Source organism: Pelmatolapia mariae, linkage group LG18 (genome assembly GCF_036321145.2).
Source record: "Pelmatolapia mariae isolate MD_Pm_ZW linkage group LG18, Pm_UMD_F_2, whole genome shotgun sequence".
Lineage (NCBI taxonomy): Eukaryota > Metazoa > Chordata > Actinopteri > Cichliformes > Cichlidae > Pelmatolapia > Pelmatolapia mariae.
In genome coordinates, this window is record NC_086243.1 from 1,499,131 (window position 1) to 1,517,355 (window position 18,225).

General features: G+C 41.1%; 1 protein-coding gene across 1 annotated transcript; it reads right to left on the reverse strand.

Moving 5' to 3' along the window:
• Positions 1–1,783: 1,783 nt before the first annotated feature.
• Positions 1,784–17,927, reverse strand: blvra (biliverdin reductase A). The gene is made up of 7 exons (XM_063462685.1): positions 17,792–17,927; positions 7,711–7,830; positions 6,430–6,549; positions 5,799–5,896; positions 4,392–4,499; positions 2,961–3,129; positions 1,784–2,515 (listed from the first exon to the last, which is right to left on the reverse strand). The coding sequence occupies exons 2-7, from the start codon at positions 7,827–7,829 to the stop codon at positions 2,260–2,262; spliced, it is 870 nt and encodes a 289-aa protein (XP_063318755.1). The 5' UTR covers position 7,830; positions 17,792–17,927; the 3' UTR covers positions 1,784–2,259.
• Positions 17,928–18,225: the final 298 nt, after the last annotated feature.

Genomic DNA, 18,225 nt, shown 5'->3' on the forward strand with positions numbered 1-18,225 from the left:
GAATGGCCTCTGATCATTGCCTTCTCTTTGACTATTGTAAAACTGAAAACATACAAAATATTGCATTAGCTAACTACCATCGCAAACTAGCTTGTTACACGCTTACTGCGAGCTGACAAGAAAAAAACTTTCATAACTCACACGTACAAATTATTATACAATTTGTAAATAAAACAAAGAGACAATTATTATTTTATCATCACTCATACTTTTGGACAAATCTCGTCCAAAGCAACAACATTTTAAGGTCCATATCAGCTTAAAACAGTAATACTTTGGCATTACGTTCAGCCATCTTGGATTTCTCTATTTTTCTTTTTCCAAAGTAATCAAAACAATATTACAAAGCAGCCACCAGAGGGAGCTCTAGGGCAGTTTATAAAACTGTATAAGCCAGTGTAAGTTATAAAGGCAGAACAAGCGTAGTCCTTGGAGAACCAAAGATACCTTGAAGGACCCCAAAGACCCCAGGCCTCTGGTAGAGGACCCAGTGGATGTTCATGTGAGAATGGGTTAATGATAGATGTAACTGAAGTAAAACTGCATAAACTGAATTAAACATGAAGAGAATTGTATTCATAGGGGACTGAATGTTCATAAGTATTGGAACTTTCTAACATAGAAAAGAAAAATAAAAGCCTTATCTCTGCATCCAGGAGGGGGACGAGTCTAAGACGGCCTTTAATACTCCTTTTAAACACTTTGACATTTGGATTAACAAATGTGTCTGCTGTGTTTCAGGCTCTGGAAAAGAAGGTCTTAAGAGACATTTGGTCTCACCAATTTTTGCTGTAATTTTCACCTTTATTGTTGAATACACCAGTTTTCAGTTGGGTGTTTCTGTTTTCTTCAATGCACTCAGTTCTTTCTGGCTTTGCTCAGTCATGTAGTTTTGTACCCACTGTTTTCCCACACATAATCTGTGTGCAGGCAATGTCAGTAATTGCATCCCAAAGTACTCTGTCACAAGGATTCCTGCCTCACTCTTTGGTTACAGAGGGTGGGATTACACTCTTCACCTTTATCTGTGTCAGTTATGTTGACTTGCTCACCTTTGTGGACAGTCTTTAACCCAGTGAAAAACAGACTGATAAACTGCACATTTAGAACTGCAGCCAAACTTGTCCAGAGGGTTTCTTCCTGGTACAGGGGTTTTCTCCTGATCCCTTTGTGCCAGTGGCTAGCCTTTCTGTCACTTTTGCTATGGGATATTTACCATTTCTTGGTTAATTCCCCTACCTGAGACAGCCTCTGATTTTCCTCCAAATATCCTTTTCAGAGTCGATTTCATAAATGTAAAAGTCAGATCTGAATATGCTGTAAAGACCTTTGCATCCAAACATGCAGCATCTAATGATTTAAAAGCCAAGACTGCATTGGGAAGCTCCAGCTTGTATTTGCACGTATGACTGTATCGTTGTTCAAAGTCTGTGGCATAGTTTGTCACAGTTACATTGGGGTCTCTCGTTATCTCCTCAAAGCAAAAATAAACATCATAGGTCTGGTCTTTTTCTTCAAGAAACAAACTGTCAAGATTCATGAGTAATGCGTTCATACCAGGGTCCTTGCTCAAGTCATCGACCAATGTTTCCACCACTGTTTCTCTCATCCTATTGGAAACCATGAAAACACCAGTTGCTTGCTTATCTTTGCTGAGCTGTGACTCGTATCCAGATAGCACCTTCATTCTTTCAGCTTTCATTCGTCAAAGTCTAGAGGAAATCTGTGATTGCTAGCCATCCTCTCCTACCAATATTGATCTATAATGAAGTCAGACTTTAAGGTGGTTTAATATTTACTTTATTAGTGTACATCACCATCCTGTTGACTTCCCAAAACAACTGGGATGTCCCCACTTAGAAAAGTCCAACTGGAATAAGCTTGCAAGTCAATAACGTCATCCACAAATGCAGGTTAAAATTATGTCATGCAAAGAAGAAGCCATATGATTAAAGCAACTCTTTTTGGGAAACATGGATGGCACATGGAAAGGGACATCCACGCTGTTGTCAGCACTCAGTTCAAAAGAAGAGTTCTTTGAATTCTCTATCACACAACAATGGGACAACATTCCTCTGCTACAAATGCAGCATTCCTCACTTCCCAGATATTTATGAAGGTTGTTGTTTTATTGTGAATAAACTATAAGTATATGACACTTTCAAATCACTGCATTTTATTTACATTCCACACACCAAATGTTTTTTGAAACGGGGGTATAAATGTAACTATCATCCAATGAGATCAAGGAGTTTCCCTTTAACCTTGGCAAAGCTCTTGTATTTTGCCTGCCAGTTCCAGGCAGTGTAGGACCCTGACTCTCTCTCTCTGGAGCTCTTCAGGACTCACTTGGCCTGCCAGCTTAGCAGAGAAATGGATCAGGTCTTGCATAAAAAGGCCCACGGTCCCTCTTGGTGCAGGAGGAATCTGAGTCAGAGCCCCTGAATCAAACTGAAAGTTGATGTTTTTTGCTCGGGGGAGGCCTGGTTGCCGTTCCTCAATCCATGTCAGAGATCTGGATGGACATAAGATGAAATGATTACATGTCATTTACGCCTCTCATCTGTCCTTTCGTCATGAAAACCAAAAGACTGGGACATATTCTCACTCAGTGGTTACTCCAATGGCTTTCTGACTTTAAAAATACTTTTATTTATTCCAATTAGGTGAAATGAAGTTATGACACATGTACTGCAAACTATACATTTAACCAATCACAACCCAGCACAACTGACAACAGAAAAGAGTGATGCTTCAAAGGGACTTTTGGCTATGATTTTGAAATATTATCCCCATGAAAACCACATGTACATTCCTGTTTTCTGGGGTTTAGTTAGTCTGTTTGGTACAACCCTGCTCTGATGTTGGCCCTGTGCTGACATGTGGGATAAGGTGTCCTATTTTCACTTAGGGTATAGTCATCCTCTTGTTCTTCATTCAGATGGATCTATCCTCCGTACCTGTTGTCGGACGTTAGCAGCTTTGCAGTCATCTTGCTGTAGCTGTTAGCAGGGTCCTCCTCCAGTGATGCTGCAGATACTGAGAGCTCACCAAACAACTCAACCAACCAAGTAAGGCGGGCGATGCCGCTGAATGATGGGAAACCAAATCCAGGCTTTAAAGCTCCACCTTGAAGAAATTACAGCACGTACATTACTAAGAGTTTCCTGAAGTTTGAATTAGACCGGGATTGATGAGAACTGTTGTGTGTTTAAAGCATCGTACAGATGACTGAATTATTAGACCCCACATCAGATTTTTGTCAAAAATTCCCCTAGTACTGTTTCTAAGGTTGCAAAGGATAGCATTTCTAAAGATACGAGTTTTCTTTGGAAAGCATAAACTTCTATATTTCTATTTGTATAGAATAACAATTATTTCTGAAAAATAAAAGTTACCAGGGTCAACATTACTACCTCTAAACTTAGTCTTACTGAGTAACAGCACACACCACTCCTATGCTTTAACTCTGTAATGCTCAAAGTTTGTAAAATCTAGTTGTGGTTATCTTCCAGTTTGCACACAGTATAAAAACGTCAGCAAGGGTTTGAGCTGTCACTCAACAAATCTTCATAATAAAACAAAAGAACTCAGCTTAACCTGGAGAAAAATAAACGATGATCCCTACAAAGCAGGATATGAATATACAAAGTTATTCTAGAGTTTCCAAATGTAAGAAGTAAATGGACTGGTTCTTATATAGCACCACACGCCACATTCAAGCCCATTTATACAAACACTTTTTACTATTTTTTCTATGCTTAGGTGCTTTCAATCTAACATTCACACTCCAGTAGATGCATCAGAGAGCAACTTGGCTTTAGCATCTTGCCCAAAGATATTTGGCATGGAACAGATCAAAACACCAAAGAGTAGAAGACTGCTCTGCTCCTGAGGTATGGGACGGCAGCCACCCTGACGAGTGTTATCAAGAAATTCAAATAGAGCCACACAAGTCTGGCACAGATAGGAACTGAAAGAGTTCAAACAATACTGCACAGGACTCGCCAAAGGAGAATGTGCTGGGATTGCTCAGGAGACGTGTTGGACCTGTCGAAAACAAACATCTGCAGGCTGCTATACAGCAAACAGGATACACACAGGTAACTATACCAACAATTTTCTTTAAACACTACAGGTGCTGCACAGAATATTGTACATAGATACACATACAGGCATATTTAGAGTTTTCATATTCATCTGGTTTTCACTGGTCATTGTGCTTCTGCCTCGTGTGCAGGGACTGTAAACTCGGGCCTAGTTCATTCTTTGGAGATCCTCAAAATATTCCCTTCCCTGGGTAATGTTCTGCTGGTGGAAACGTGATTTGATTTTAAACCCAAGGGTGATAATTTTATTTAAAAAGACGCTCTTTACCTTCTGTCTCTTACCAGTAAAATGAAGAGTACCTTCTTGCAAGGTTTTTCCCTCTACCTCTCTCTTCAGCTGTTTGTATTCCTCTGACAGCAGCTCAATGTGTTCTTCATGCAGAATCACTCCTGACAAACAGACAGTTGCTGAGATTCAAACAGGCGGTGCAATCATGTGTGCTCATATTTTATTCCCAGCAGAATATAGAAAACATCAAATGTTTAAACTGAGAAAATTTAACATTTATGAAAAATATTAGCTCAACTTGGATTTGAAGACAACGTGTCTCAAAAAGATGCCAGTCACTGCGTAGCATCTCATTTCCTCGGGTGCCAAATGTTGTTGTCTTACTCGGGTATGCAAAGACCCTCCCTGAGTACAACCTGGAAGAAACATGTTGCCCTAAAGCCTCTAAAGCCTGTTCCTGTCTGATGCACCTCCATGATGATCCCTCTCCTCTTTACTACAGAGGATTTGGCATATTTTGGGGAAGGAATTTCAAATTTTGATTCAGCCGACCACAAAACACTTTTCCACTTTGATTCAGTCGATTCAAATGAGGTTTGGCCCACAGCAGATGGCCGCATTTCTGGATTATATTCACAGATAGCTTCTTCTTTGCAGCTTTAACCTGCTAACTGTGTTAAAAGACAATTATTTCTGGATGCGTTTCTAACTCCATGCTGTCATTTCCATGACAGAATCATGTCTGTCTTTAATGCAGTTCCCCCTGAGGGGCATTCAGGCTTTCCGTGCCCATGCACACAGACATTTCTCCAGATTCTTGGAATCTAATATATCATTAATATCATTTGCTGTGGTTGGAGACATCTAGTCTTTGTGGTCCATAACAGAAGAACATTATTCTAACATGTTCCACAACTTTTGTAGACTCAGTTTTTTGCAGATTAGTGAATCTCTGCCCATTATGTTACCCTGGCTCTCTAAGATGCTCTTTCTATAGCCAATCATATTACTGACCTGTTGACAATGAACCTAACTAGTCGCAAAATGTTCCTTCAGCTGTTTATTTTAGTATAACAAATATTTTTTAGCCTTTGTTTCCCCATCTTGACACAAGTGAAGAGTTGCTGCAATCAAATTCAAAATGAGCTAATATTTTTCTTAAATAAAACAAAGAGACATTTCCCACAGTATCATCAAACTGTGTGTTTCTGCAAAACAACCGATCCAAATACTATTATGAATTAGTGATCACTTGCAGAACCATCAGGGGTAAATGCTCATGCTGTTCTCACATCAGTAGTGATGACAACACTGTACTTAATAAAAGGAACTTCCATTACTCTGAGATGTTACAACTGAATTGCTTCACTTTTGAATTTCTGTTTGACAGCATTTCTCCGAACTCAGCGTTTGACGTGCAAAGGGAACATGCATGGTAGCACACAATCATAAATGATCACCTTTTTCTTCAGCTAAGTCCCAAAGCTCCACAGCAGCCTTGTAGCTCATGGTCATAGGATACTCAACACAGACATGCTTCTGTGCCTGCAGGAACATCCTAATGAGACACGAGTTCTTGGTCAAAATGAAGGCAACAAGAATAAGTAGAAGGTCACTTAAACATTCTGAATGTTGTTACAAATGTTTTCTACGATGGGAGAAAAAGACTCCTGTCACATAACAGAGCACTATTGGGGACAAATTTCGATATGTACTTACATTTTACTTGACACATTGTCTTGGAGGTAAAACAAGCACATATTTGAATGTTTGTTTAGAGTGTCATTCTTGCCAACCTAATCAATGAAACACCGAGACTTTGGCTACTACCACATTCAAGGGAATAATGTGTTACTGTTACATTTAGCTGTTAAATGTGTTACTATGTCTAGATGCAGTCTGCTCTCTGAGTCTGGCTACTGATTCACTGAAAAACAAAAATGCGTGAGGGGTTTCCACTCCAGGAAAAATGACTCAGCGTATTTCCTTAAATCTGATGTTTAACTTCTTTCACGTTTGTAATCTGAGTATTCCCAACTCCCTGTACATTTTTTCTACAACATTTTGTAGTTGCCTGTCACAGACATTTACCTGACATTGTCCTCGTGTGACATGTTCTCAGTACAGATGAACGCCACATGAACGTCGTCTCTACCCAAAGCCTCCTCCAGTGAGATCCGACTCACTCCCTGCTGAGGCTCCAGGCTTCTCCTTTAGTAAACCAAAGCAAAAGAAGCAAAAGGAAGAATACAGTAGTCACAGTTAAGACAACATCCTATGAGACTGTCGATTCACAAACAACAAAAATGAAAATATACACCGATTGTCAATATAACAACTTTACATTGCTAAACACTATGAACTTTAATTCACTAACAGAGTCTTACAAACTGTTCGTAAACACAGTCTGCAACCCTGGCTGCTTGACCTTACACACCTGAATTCATGGAGTTGGACGGGACAGTGAACACTGTAGTGTACTGTGACTTTCTATGGGTACATGGTAAGTCATGGCCTCCAGTTTGGAAGGAGCATGAATTACTGTGTGAGGTTGAGAGATACCAGCTGGAAATAGTTGACTTCACCTCGTCACAGCTTGGGGGTTCTGAAACCAGTCCCCTGGAATGGGGCCAGAATCCAATCCTCGGAAACAGTTAGGCAACTGAAGAGGTGGAAGAAGTGTTCTACTGTATCTGTGACTGCTCAGATGGAGCCGTCAATGGAGAATCTCTGGTTTGATGGCCTCAGGATCGCCTCTGCTTTTTGCAGAGGATTTGTTTCTTTTGGCTTGATCAGATGATAACATTCAGCTAGAATGGTTAACAGCCCAGCTGGAAGCAACTCGAATGAAAACCAGCACTTCCAAGTCTGAGTCGATGGTCCTCTGTAAAAAAAAAAAGTGGTGGAGTGCCCGCTGATTGGAGGGGAGTAGCTACTCCAAGTGAAGGAATTTCTCAGGGTCTCACAAATGAGAAGAGTGACATCAATTGGTGCAGAGCTGAGTCTGAAAACAAATCTGCTGGTTTACCAATCGACCTACGTTCCTATCCACGTGCTTTGGTTAAGGGCTCAGTGTAGTTTTACTATTCCTCTGCATGATGACTAGGATGCCTCCTGTTTTGAAGCTGTCTTAATGGAAGAACCCAGGGTAGATTAATTAGAGAGACTAGATATCTCCGTAGGAATAAGGACAACTTGTCTCTGCTTACACTGCTGCCCTTGCAATGTTGTGACATCCATCGGTCAGCTTTATTTTCATTCACCTCTGGACTCATCATGAGCTTACGATTTATGACAATAATTTTGCTTGACAAAGACCACATACACTATATCTCATATCATTATATAGCTGCATCAGCATGTGTGTGTTACCTGGATATAAATCCTTTGACAGCGAGTTTCTCTGCAGGACTGCCACGTAGTGGCACCAGCATATCTCTGATCCTTACACAACCAGCTGTGCCAATGCCAACCACCACTGCTCCAAGCATGCTGCGTGAGAAAAAAAGGAATGGAGCTTAGGTTGTGTGCAGGATGTAACGAATATAATGTAAACAATTTATGAACAACTATATTGAACAGTTTCATGTTTCATTCTCATCCAAACACACAATCTCCAAATCTCCTCTTTAAACAGACTTGCTTTGTATCAGTGCTTGTTTCTTAGCCAGCACCTATTTTTTAAACGTTAGACTCTGTGGAGGTCTGATGGGATCTTCCAGGAATGGTGATGCCATTTTCTGGAAAACTGATTGGTGAGTGGGTGATGATTTCATACTTCTTGATCTCTAATCTGGAACTTAATCTGTTTGAGAGTAGGTTAGGCTCCAAGCATAAAGACTGCAGTACACCTGTCAGGGCTCTAGACTAACTTGTTGCCACAGTTGCACTGGTGCGCCTAACTTTTTTTCTTAGGTGCACCAAAACAAAAGTTAGGCGCACCCAAATTTTTCAACCGCATCGCTTAACTCCACAGTTTTACGTTCACTTTTTTTCTTAAATTGCTGTCCATACAGACAATATTGATTTGTAAATGATTAACTAACAATCTTGTCAACACAAAGTTCTTTATTTGGAGCACATTTCTACAAGATAAGTTACTGAAAAACTGCTTGTGCTTAAAGTATGTTGGCTCTCTTTGGCAGTACTGTAGACAATGTTAAACTTAACCATCACATCGGCCTCTGACGACCTGTTTGCTGCTGCCGCTGAAAGGCAGTGGGGAGAGGGGAGACTTGGGCAGTGCATTTATCGCAGCAAATAATGTGTTTTCTGGATACACTGTGCTTTTTCAGCATTTCGATGTGAAACTTATTAGCAGCAGTCACAAATGCAGTATTGGTAAATGGTAAATGGTAAATGGCCTGTATTTATATAGCGCTTTACTAGTCCCTAAGGACCCCAAAGCGCTTTACATATCCAGTCATTCACCCATTCACGCACACATTCACACACTGGTGATGGCAAGCTACATTGTAGCCACAGCCACCCTGGGGCGCACTGACAGAGGCGAGGCTGCCGGACACTGGCGCCACCGGGCCCTCTGACCACCACCAGTAGGCAACGGGTGAAGTGTCTTGCCCAAGGACACAACGACCGAGACTGTCCAAGCCGGGGCTCGAACCGGCAACCTTCCGATTACAAGGCGAACTCCCAACTCTTGAGCCACGTGCCCGTGGTCTTTCCACACTCACCACAGTAAATGCAGTGCATCATGTTGTCAGCTTTACTGTATCTTAGCCAGGGAAACTGGTCAAACCACTCTCTTTGAAATGTATACACTTCCCCCTTTTACTTTCAGCCAGTGGGCTCTGGCTCAGAGTTGATCGTGTGTGGCTCATTATGCCGTCTCCGGACCGGTGTTAGACATAACCTGAGCGGTTGAGAGGTTGTCAGAGCACTGGCTATGAATTTCAGACGGATCAGGCCTTAACTTAAAGTTATCAATCGTTCTTTTAATCTTTTCTCATTACCCACAGCTACATCCACTTCTGTCAGGCCTAGGCTGTTCACTAGGGCTCGGTATCATCACTGATTTCTATAATTGATTCAATTCAGGTTTGACTCAGACAGTGTCAAAGTAACTGAGGATAAAACAGGAAAAAACATGAAGGAGATTTTTCTGGCCTGACTTTTTATAGCAGATAACCTTAAAAATATTCTGCAGTAGGACAAAAACTGAAGAAAACCATGAATCAACAAAGGGCTGTGCGATATGACCAAAATCTTATATCCCGATATAAGACATCTATCATCCCGATAACAATATAAATCACAAAAATTTAACATTTTCTGTAAATTCTGTGAATCTCGGGCAGCTCGTCTTGCGTGAAGTGTTTCCAGCTGGGCGTCGTGTACCTGGAGTCGAGTGTTTTAACCGATGCATGAAACGATACATTTTTAGACATAAGTTGTAGCGGCCGCCGTTTTCTTTGTGAGTATTTATTACACAGCGTGTAATAAATAAAGCCTGTTCTAACGTTTGAGTCTAAGGTTTATTTTTTAGCACCTGATGGCTCTTTTTTGCTTCTCATCCGTCAATACTCTGCATCCTCTTTCACGTGATTCAGTTTATTTTGAAAAGTCTCAACAGGATCTTGAGCTTTATTGTGAAAGGTTAATATGCAAAACAAACAAGCGGACGGCGGAGCCACGCCATTGTTTAACCGTCATGGTTGCTAACGACAACGCATAAAAACAGTCGCTTGTCCGTCCGTAGTGTGGTGTAGTGATGGGATTTTCGGCTCTTTTTAGAGAACCGGCTCTTTCAGCTCGGCTCACTAAAAAGAGCCGGCTCTTTCGGCTCCGAACCGGCTCTTTAGGTTGTTTTGTTGCTTTAATTAATTTATTATTAACAACAATATAAAATTATGCACAAAAGGAATTACTAATGTAAAAAAAAAAAAAGTGGTTTTATTTATATATGTTTATATATAAATATATGCGGTGGCCCCTAGAGACAAAGCACGTACAAACTCCAAAACACATTTCTAGCGTTAACTGAACTTCCAAAACAGAGCTACCTAGATCACTTAAATTACACAGTTGAAAGCATATGTGTATTGTTTGTGTATTTATACACAAGCACTCATATATATTCAAATAATTCAAAAAAATGTTCATTTACCTGTTACTACCACACACCAAATCCGGTCATTGGTACTTGCTGGCTTGTGTGGCCACTAGGTAACAAAAGCTCAACACTGCGCCTAGCATCCTGGAGCACTTCTGTTGTCTTTTGTACGTGCTTCGGAGTTCGGACGTGTTTTGAAGTTTGTACGTGCTTTGTCTCTAGGGGCCACCGTAAACATACTTTTATTTATTCACTCCACATAAAATGTAATAAATAAATCATATAATACAAAAACCAACTATTCACATTTCAACTTTTAACTATTTAAATTTTCAACTTTTTCCTTTTAAACAAATTTAAAGTGAAACAACACAAAACACTGCAAACCACAACACAATTAAATATAAATTAAAATATGAAAACAAAAAGAAGATGCATATTCTCTGTCATATGGGCCTGCATGAATAAACTTTCTGAATCCTTTATCATCTGCAACTGAAAATAGTTGTGGATGATTACTATACCTTTCTAATGTGACGTTGTTGTCCCTGGCTCTCTTTCTCTCTCTCTCCCTCCCGCTCTGTTCCTCTGCTACTGAGTGTAACTACCGCCCCTCCCCCCTCTGCCCAGCGCAAAGCACAAGGCTCGGAGTGAAGCGAAAAAAAAGTGCAAGAGAGAGGGTGAGAGAAGGAAAAAAAAAAACAACCCACGGCTCGCGATAAGGAGCCGGCTCGCGTCGTTCACGTCAAAGATCCGGCTCTAACGGTGCGTTCACACCAAACGCGATAGGCGTGAGCGAAAACGCCCCAAACGCCCCTAATTTGACGCGTGCACATTCGCACCTCAACGCGTGTCCAAGAAAAATCCATCGCGCCGCAAAATTGCATATTTTGACGCGCATGAACCGGAAATGTGGGAGGAATGTGGGAGGAAGTTGTGCCAGATGTGTTGTGCTGCAGATGTCCTCTGAATAAACACATTATCTTGTTAGCGGAAAGGTATTTGTACATCAGTGGGAAAATAACGGGACAGTAGGCGGGCTTGCTAGCTTTTGCGCGGCTTCATCGGGTCAGTCTGAAAATTAAAAAGAAGAATGAATGAACTTACCAGGTTGCCCAATCTCCTCACTTATGTGCCTCCAAGCTAGGTCCTTTTTATTCCTGTCTCCTGATTGGTTGTCGCGGCACGATTTGACGCCGGAGTTCAGATTTTCCAACTCGAGCGGTTGGCGCGATACGCGCGTGTGCACAAAATGCAACACAAGATCTGACACGCGTGGTTTTCTTCGCAAGTCAAACGCGCCAGACACGCTACACTGACGCGCATTTCAGGCATTTTGGCGTTTTCGCGACGCAAATCTGCTTCCGAATTTTCGCCGGACGCGCAATCGCGTGTCATCGCGCTCTTTCCATTGACTTTACATGTAAACCTGACGCTCTGGCCGCCTCTATCGCGTTCGGTGTGAACGCACCGTAAGAGCCATTTCGTTCGCGAACGACCCATCACTAGTGTGGTGATATTAAATATAAGAGAAAGAGAGAACTTTAAGAAATGATTCACTACAGTGACCATCAAAACAATGAAAAAATATTGCCGTAAACGGTTTATTTTGCGACACCACGAAACAAACGATAGCGTAAAATGAAACGATGGACGTTTTTATATCGTCATCCTAAATATATCGTTATATCGAACAGCCCTAAGTCATCATATGAACATCACCTGATGCTGCTGAAGTGAAGCAGAGCAAAGTCACAGAGCTTTTATTAGAGACACAGTTAAAGTTTTGCAATTTGGCATCATTTTAAAAAGCTTAAATTTCTTCGGTACAGCTGCCGACTGCGTTGTACACGACTTGTGTGAAATAAGCGAATGAATAATGCAGAAAACAGATCTGAGATGGAAAACTGTTCTTGAAGCACACTGAGAGAGAGAGAGGGCTGTGCAGGAAGTGTGACTTTATCGTGGTGGAAGCCAGTGGCGGTCCTAGCATGTTTGGCGCCCCGGGCGAACACTCCCTGTGGCACAGGGAGTTTAGTCTGTTACTGTTACTATTTTTACCATTTCTTTTTGGAGCAACTGTAATCCATATAATTTCCTTAGGGATTAATAAAGTATTCTGATTCTGATTGTTTCAGGATGACCTGCCATTATCCAATGACACATCTGCTTACCTGTATCTTTTGCTCGTTTCTCCTCCTCTTCTTTTCTATTTTTTCTAAACTGAGCACCTGATGGCTTTGAACTTTTCTTGTCCATTTTGGTTTTAATTTTGCACTCCAGTATGAACGCCCACCCCCCAACTCGAGGATCACCACAACATAACCTAACAGACCTACACCTTAGTTCACAGATTCACTTTTGTCTAGGGTTTATTTCTGGGATTTCACACAACCCAGGATTCAGATCATGAATCCATAATGGGCTTGGATTTACAACATTATGAATGAAATGTGCTCTATTTGGAAGCAGCCGCCCCCTCCCCTTTCGACGGGTTGTGTGTGAGACTTTAAATCATCAAACTGTAAATTATAAATGTTAAATTGTTATTGATCCCTTTACCCCTGGTCCTAAAGTATATATTTATTTTCTTACTCTTCTTATATTTATTGTTTGTTTACTTGCACTGCTGTAACTGGAGCCTCGTCGTCTCGTCTCTCTATATACTGGACTGTAGCGGAGATGATAATAAAGTTTACTTTGACTTTAGCAGCAAGGGGCACACCGAGGGCTCTCGTGCTCACTTTTCGCGTATAGAATTTCGAAAAAACATCGGTGCAAATTATAAATCTGTATCATAATGTCTGCTGTTTTCGTGTTTGTTGTTTTGTTTTATTTTGCGAGCTGGTTATTAGACGCTGCTCCAGCCAGCCACAGAATCCCCCGCCCCCCCTGCTCTCATGCCGCAAGCAGCAGGCCCAATATGCGCTGGCTGATGTCGGGGCAGCATGAATACGAGCAATTCTTTTTTCTTTTTTGCCGATGCCCGTGATGCCGCCCCCCACCACGATGCCGCCCCGGGCAACCACCCGTGTCGCCCGTATCAAAAAACGCTACTGGTGGAGGCAAAACAGCAAAAGTAAGAGGGAGTTAATGAATGTGAAGCATAGTTTTGATCTTCTTTTCCTGCTAGTTCAGTGAATTTGGTTGGAGAGAGAGGAAACCAGTGATGTGCGGATCGATACTGAAATATCGATTCTTCCGATACCAGTCATTTATGTTCTAGAATCGATTCTCATATTAAAATATTGATATTTTAGTAATTTAGGATAGGTTTGTAGTTTATCATTAACAGGAACACAGTGGAAAGAAACTATATCATTCGGATTGTCTACATTGGAAGTAACTACTTCCTCTTCCGCCTTTCATGGTCATGTGCGAAACACGGCTGTATACATGTGTCGCAGCCCGTGGCGTGCGCACTCACAACAATGACTGAGTGTAAACGGAGTCATGTGTGGACGTATTTTACCTCCACAAACAGCCGAGACGCGGTTTGCGATACATGTGGCAAGAAAGTGAGGTGTTGTGGCAACACCACTAACCTCATCAAACACCTCAGAGTAAATCATATCACAGAATATGATGAACTGAAGAAGAGGAGGAGGAGAGGGACAGGTGCTGCTAGGGCGACACAGACGTCTCTCACGGAGTCCTTTAGTGCTGCAGGCAGGAAACGTGTTCAAATAGCGCACAACTTCAGTTTTTTATTTCTGTATTATGAATTCTGCATTGTCAAGCGATAAGAACAAGTAATCTGATGTCCTGTAATCATGATGACGCTATAATTTGAGATACAATAAAACATACAATACATAAAATATGTTTTTGTACAGTGTATCGGATCAGTATCGTCGATACCACCCTGAATTTTCATTGGTATCGGATCGGAAAGGAAATCGGTGGTATCGCACATCACTAGAGGAAACCTGCAGCTTCAGACTCAGTGAGCTGTCGGCTTTCAGCACCGACGGCGTGTCCATGTACGTGCGGTCGGGTGAGAAAGCCGACAGCTCACTGAGTCTGATGCGTTGGGTCCAATCTTTATGTTTACGTCTTTGTGTGGAATTCATTTCCTGCTCTCATTCACAGTTTTAGCTGTTTGGTGGTTGTTGAAATAGTTTTGTGAGCTTTATTCTGAGATTCTGAAAATTACATTTATATTTAATAATCGATTCAGGATTTAATGAATCGATATCACTTTATTCAAGCTAAAATCACTTTTAATCGGAAAATGAACTAGTGTTTATGTTCGACGTGTCGCGTGCCAATTTTGACATCACATCATGTGTCGTCAGCCGGCAGTGCACCTCTCAATTTTTAGAAGTTGGTGCGTTGTGCCATGGCAACTGGGTTGAAGACACAAGTTTACGATCATGTTGGTTTTTTGCCATTTTATTAATGTTCCAGTACAGAAGCTCAGAGATCTACAGGGGGAGATGTAGGAAAAGTTTGAAAACTTCAGAGTTTGTGGAAAAAAACTTTGCAAAAAAACACTCAACAAATCTTGGCTTCTGGCTTATGTGGCATTATTGTCTGATTGGCAGGTATAAAGGCCATAGTACACCTGCTGTAATGGTCGCTTCGCTCACCACCGCAACCACATTTCACAGAAACTTGTATTTATGTCCACCGTTACAATGCAGGAAGCCACTGCAGTACTCTGCGGATGATATGTGTTAAAGGATTTCACCACATAAGCACTGATTTAGACTACGTCCACACTAGCCCGGACAGATTTGAAAAAGGCGTTTTCGTCTGAAAACGCTCCGTGTCCACATTAGCATTTTCAGTCGTTTTCACAGAGTTGTGCTTCCACATTGAAACGGCTGAAAACGCTTACGTTCCAGTGCTGCGCATGCGTGAAACACAAGAAGATTCGACCTGCCTCATTTCTGTCTGCCGCTTATTTACTTTCTGGCTCATTAAAAGGTCGAGGAAAAGCTGTTAGTCCATTTAAAAGTTATTTAAATGGACTAACAATGAGGTGGAGTTGTTGCTGCGAGTAACACAAAAGTACAAAGTTGCAAAAGCGAGTGAGAGTTAAAGAATGAAGAAAAGCTATCTGGAGCATGTACAGACTGATATTAATCTTTAATACGGCTGTCAAACCTGAGCGCAAACAAAACAACTGCTGTATAACGCCCTCCGCTATCTTAGTTTAATTGGTCACATGACTGCATCACATGACTAAAATGCATCATCATTTTCTAAAGTCTCCATTTTCGCTGTCCACACTGTGACACGAAAGAACCGTTTTCCAATGTATTTGTTTTCGAGAGCGTTTTGAAAACGCTGCGTTTTCCATGAGCGAAAACGCCGCCTCAGTGTGGACGGGAGGCCAAAACGGAGAGAAAACATCGTGGACGTAGCCTGAGGGTGGAATTGAACTCAGGAACCTTCTTGCTGTGAGGCAGCAGTGCTAACTACCATGCCACCGTGTTGCCCACATTGCAAAACCTTTATAATAAATACAAGATCATGGAAATTCAACTCAAAAAATATTTCATAAGATCGATAGATAATAACATGTGTCTATAAAATGTTTCTCAGCTATATTATTATTTTCAGTCACATTTTTTTGTGATCACTTACTGAATATTTTTCCTTGTAGGCATTGACTTTTCTGGTGTTTTTAATTTTTTGTTTGATAATTCTTCATAATTAAAGAATAAGAACAAGAAGTCTGATGTCTTGTATTCTTTATGAAGGAATAATTTGAAATACACTTTTGCTTTTGAGTTTCCACACATTACTTTTTTGTGCAAAGTATCAGTATCAGATCAGTATCATCGATACCAGCCTGGATTTTCAATTTTCAATTCAAGGCGCTTAAGGCGCTTTATATTATAAGGTAGACTCTACAATAATGCATACAGAGAAACCCAACTATCATATGACCCCTATGAGCAAGCACTTTGGCAACAGTGGGAAGGAAAAACTCCCTTTTAACAGGAAGAAACAGGCTCAGGGAGGGGCGGGGCCATCTGTGGGGTGAGGGGAGGAAGACAGGATAAAGACATGCAGTGGAAGAGAGACAAAGATTAATAACAGGTATGATTCAGTGCAGAGAGGTCTGTTAACACATAGTGAGTGAAGAAGGTGACTGAAAAGGAAATACTGAATGCATCATGGGAATCTGCAGTGAGCCTGCAGTGTGAGAGTGAAGTGCTCTAATAGGGTGATATGGTACTACAAGGTCATTAAGATAAGATGGGGTTAACAGCAGGTATAAGTTATGAGCAACAAACGGTGAGCAAAGCGGGTGATATTGGCCCCTTTAGATGATCCCAAAAATACAGTTACTTTCCACTGTGTTCCTGTTAATGACAAACTAAATGAATTTACCCCAAATTACTAAAATATCGATATTTTAAATATGAGAATCGACTCTGGAACATAAATATCTGGTGTCAGATGCACTGATAAGTCACAGACACTTCAATGCAGCTGTCGCATGACACAAAGATGGTGTCATGATGACGTCAGAATTGGTAAGCATAATGGCAATGGGGATGTACTCTGGGAAGAGTGAACCACCTTTGCAGCAGAGAAAACTCAGTGTTAACCCTGAAGTTACCTGGATAAAACTCGTCTTCGTGGCACAGGCCTCTAAACGATTTTGAATGTGTTTGCTTTTGAAATGAATCCCAAACAAGCTCAGTTCAGCATGCTTCTTTAAGAAGGCGCATAAATGACCAAGCAATGGTTAGACTACATGCCTGTGATGTAACCCTGTTAGGTAACTGGTGACAATAACTTGTGGCATCAGCATTAAAAAAACGAGCACGGTTAATCAGTTTAACCTGTGCTCAACTTCACCAGAAAATTCAAAAACCGGTGTTGTGCCACAAACAGATTGTCAGTATTTAGCAGTTGTGACTTGTTGGTCTATAATCTGTGAAACATATGTCAAACATATCTCTCTTGAATGACGTCAAGGCAGAAAGATCATTTCTGTTATGAAATAATAGCTCCAGTTCACTTTTTATCCTTTATTTGTGAATGTAAAACCCTCATTAAAATTAAAAATGTCTTTTACAGGAGAGATCAGAGAGGGCAGCAGAAACTGCAACAAATATAACAGAATATTTATATAAAGATGTGTGAAGTGATATATATCAGTTATAGAACACAGAGCATTACAATTACGCGAAGTGAAGAAGATACTTTCAAAGCAGGTCATTTCTTTATTTTATCAAATAACCCCTTTGAATGTAGATTATTTATTAATATAAGATATTACACACACCGCACTGAAACAGCGGAGATCACTTTTTGTCGGACCATCGCCTGTCAGCGCCGCCGCTTTGTAACGAACCGCCGTTCACTCAGCAGCGGGGTCGTTGCTACAAAACAAACTACATGTTTGTCTCTTACCTGAATTTCTTTATGTCCTCCGTGATTCCCACAAAAAATGCAGCTATTACCGAAGTGCTGCTTACGTACAAGTTACATATACAGACCTGACATAACAACACTTCGCAGCGAGTAAGCGAGCAGCACCGACTGTGACGTAGCTGCTGAAAGCCCCGCCCTGCATTAGGTGCGCTTGTTTTGTTCAAGCGGAGTTATATTTAGTACACGTGCAATAGGAAGCTACACAGAGCTACACGTTATATGTTGAATGGCTACATTTTTAGACTATTGTTGGTTAGCACAAAACTGTACTTTGTGAAAAATCTACGAAGGAGTATTAGGGTCTCATTAAGAAAACAAAATATTATCGACCAAATTTTGAGATTGAAGTCATAATTCTGTTTTGAGAAATGTGGAGAGGCACAGTTGCTGTTCCCTCTGAGTCGGTTTTAGTA

What these genes read in the sequence shown, in the direction of transcription:
- blvra (XM_063462685.1), bottom strand. Translation starts at nt 7,829, where the DNA reads ATGCTTGGAGCAGTGGTGGTTGGCATTGGCACAGCTGGTTGTGTAAGG. An exon ending in AGGTACTCTTCATTTTACTG is followed by an intron (nt 3,130 to 4,391) that starts GTAAGAGACAGA and finishes AATTTCTTCAAG; the next exon opens with GTGGAGCTTTAAAGCCTGGA. An exon ending in CTGCTAACGTCCGACAACAG is followed by an intron (nt 2,516 to 2,960) that starts GTACGGAGGATA and finishes ATGTCCATCCAG; the next exon opens with ATCTCTGACATGGATTGAGG.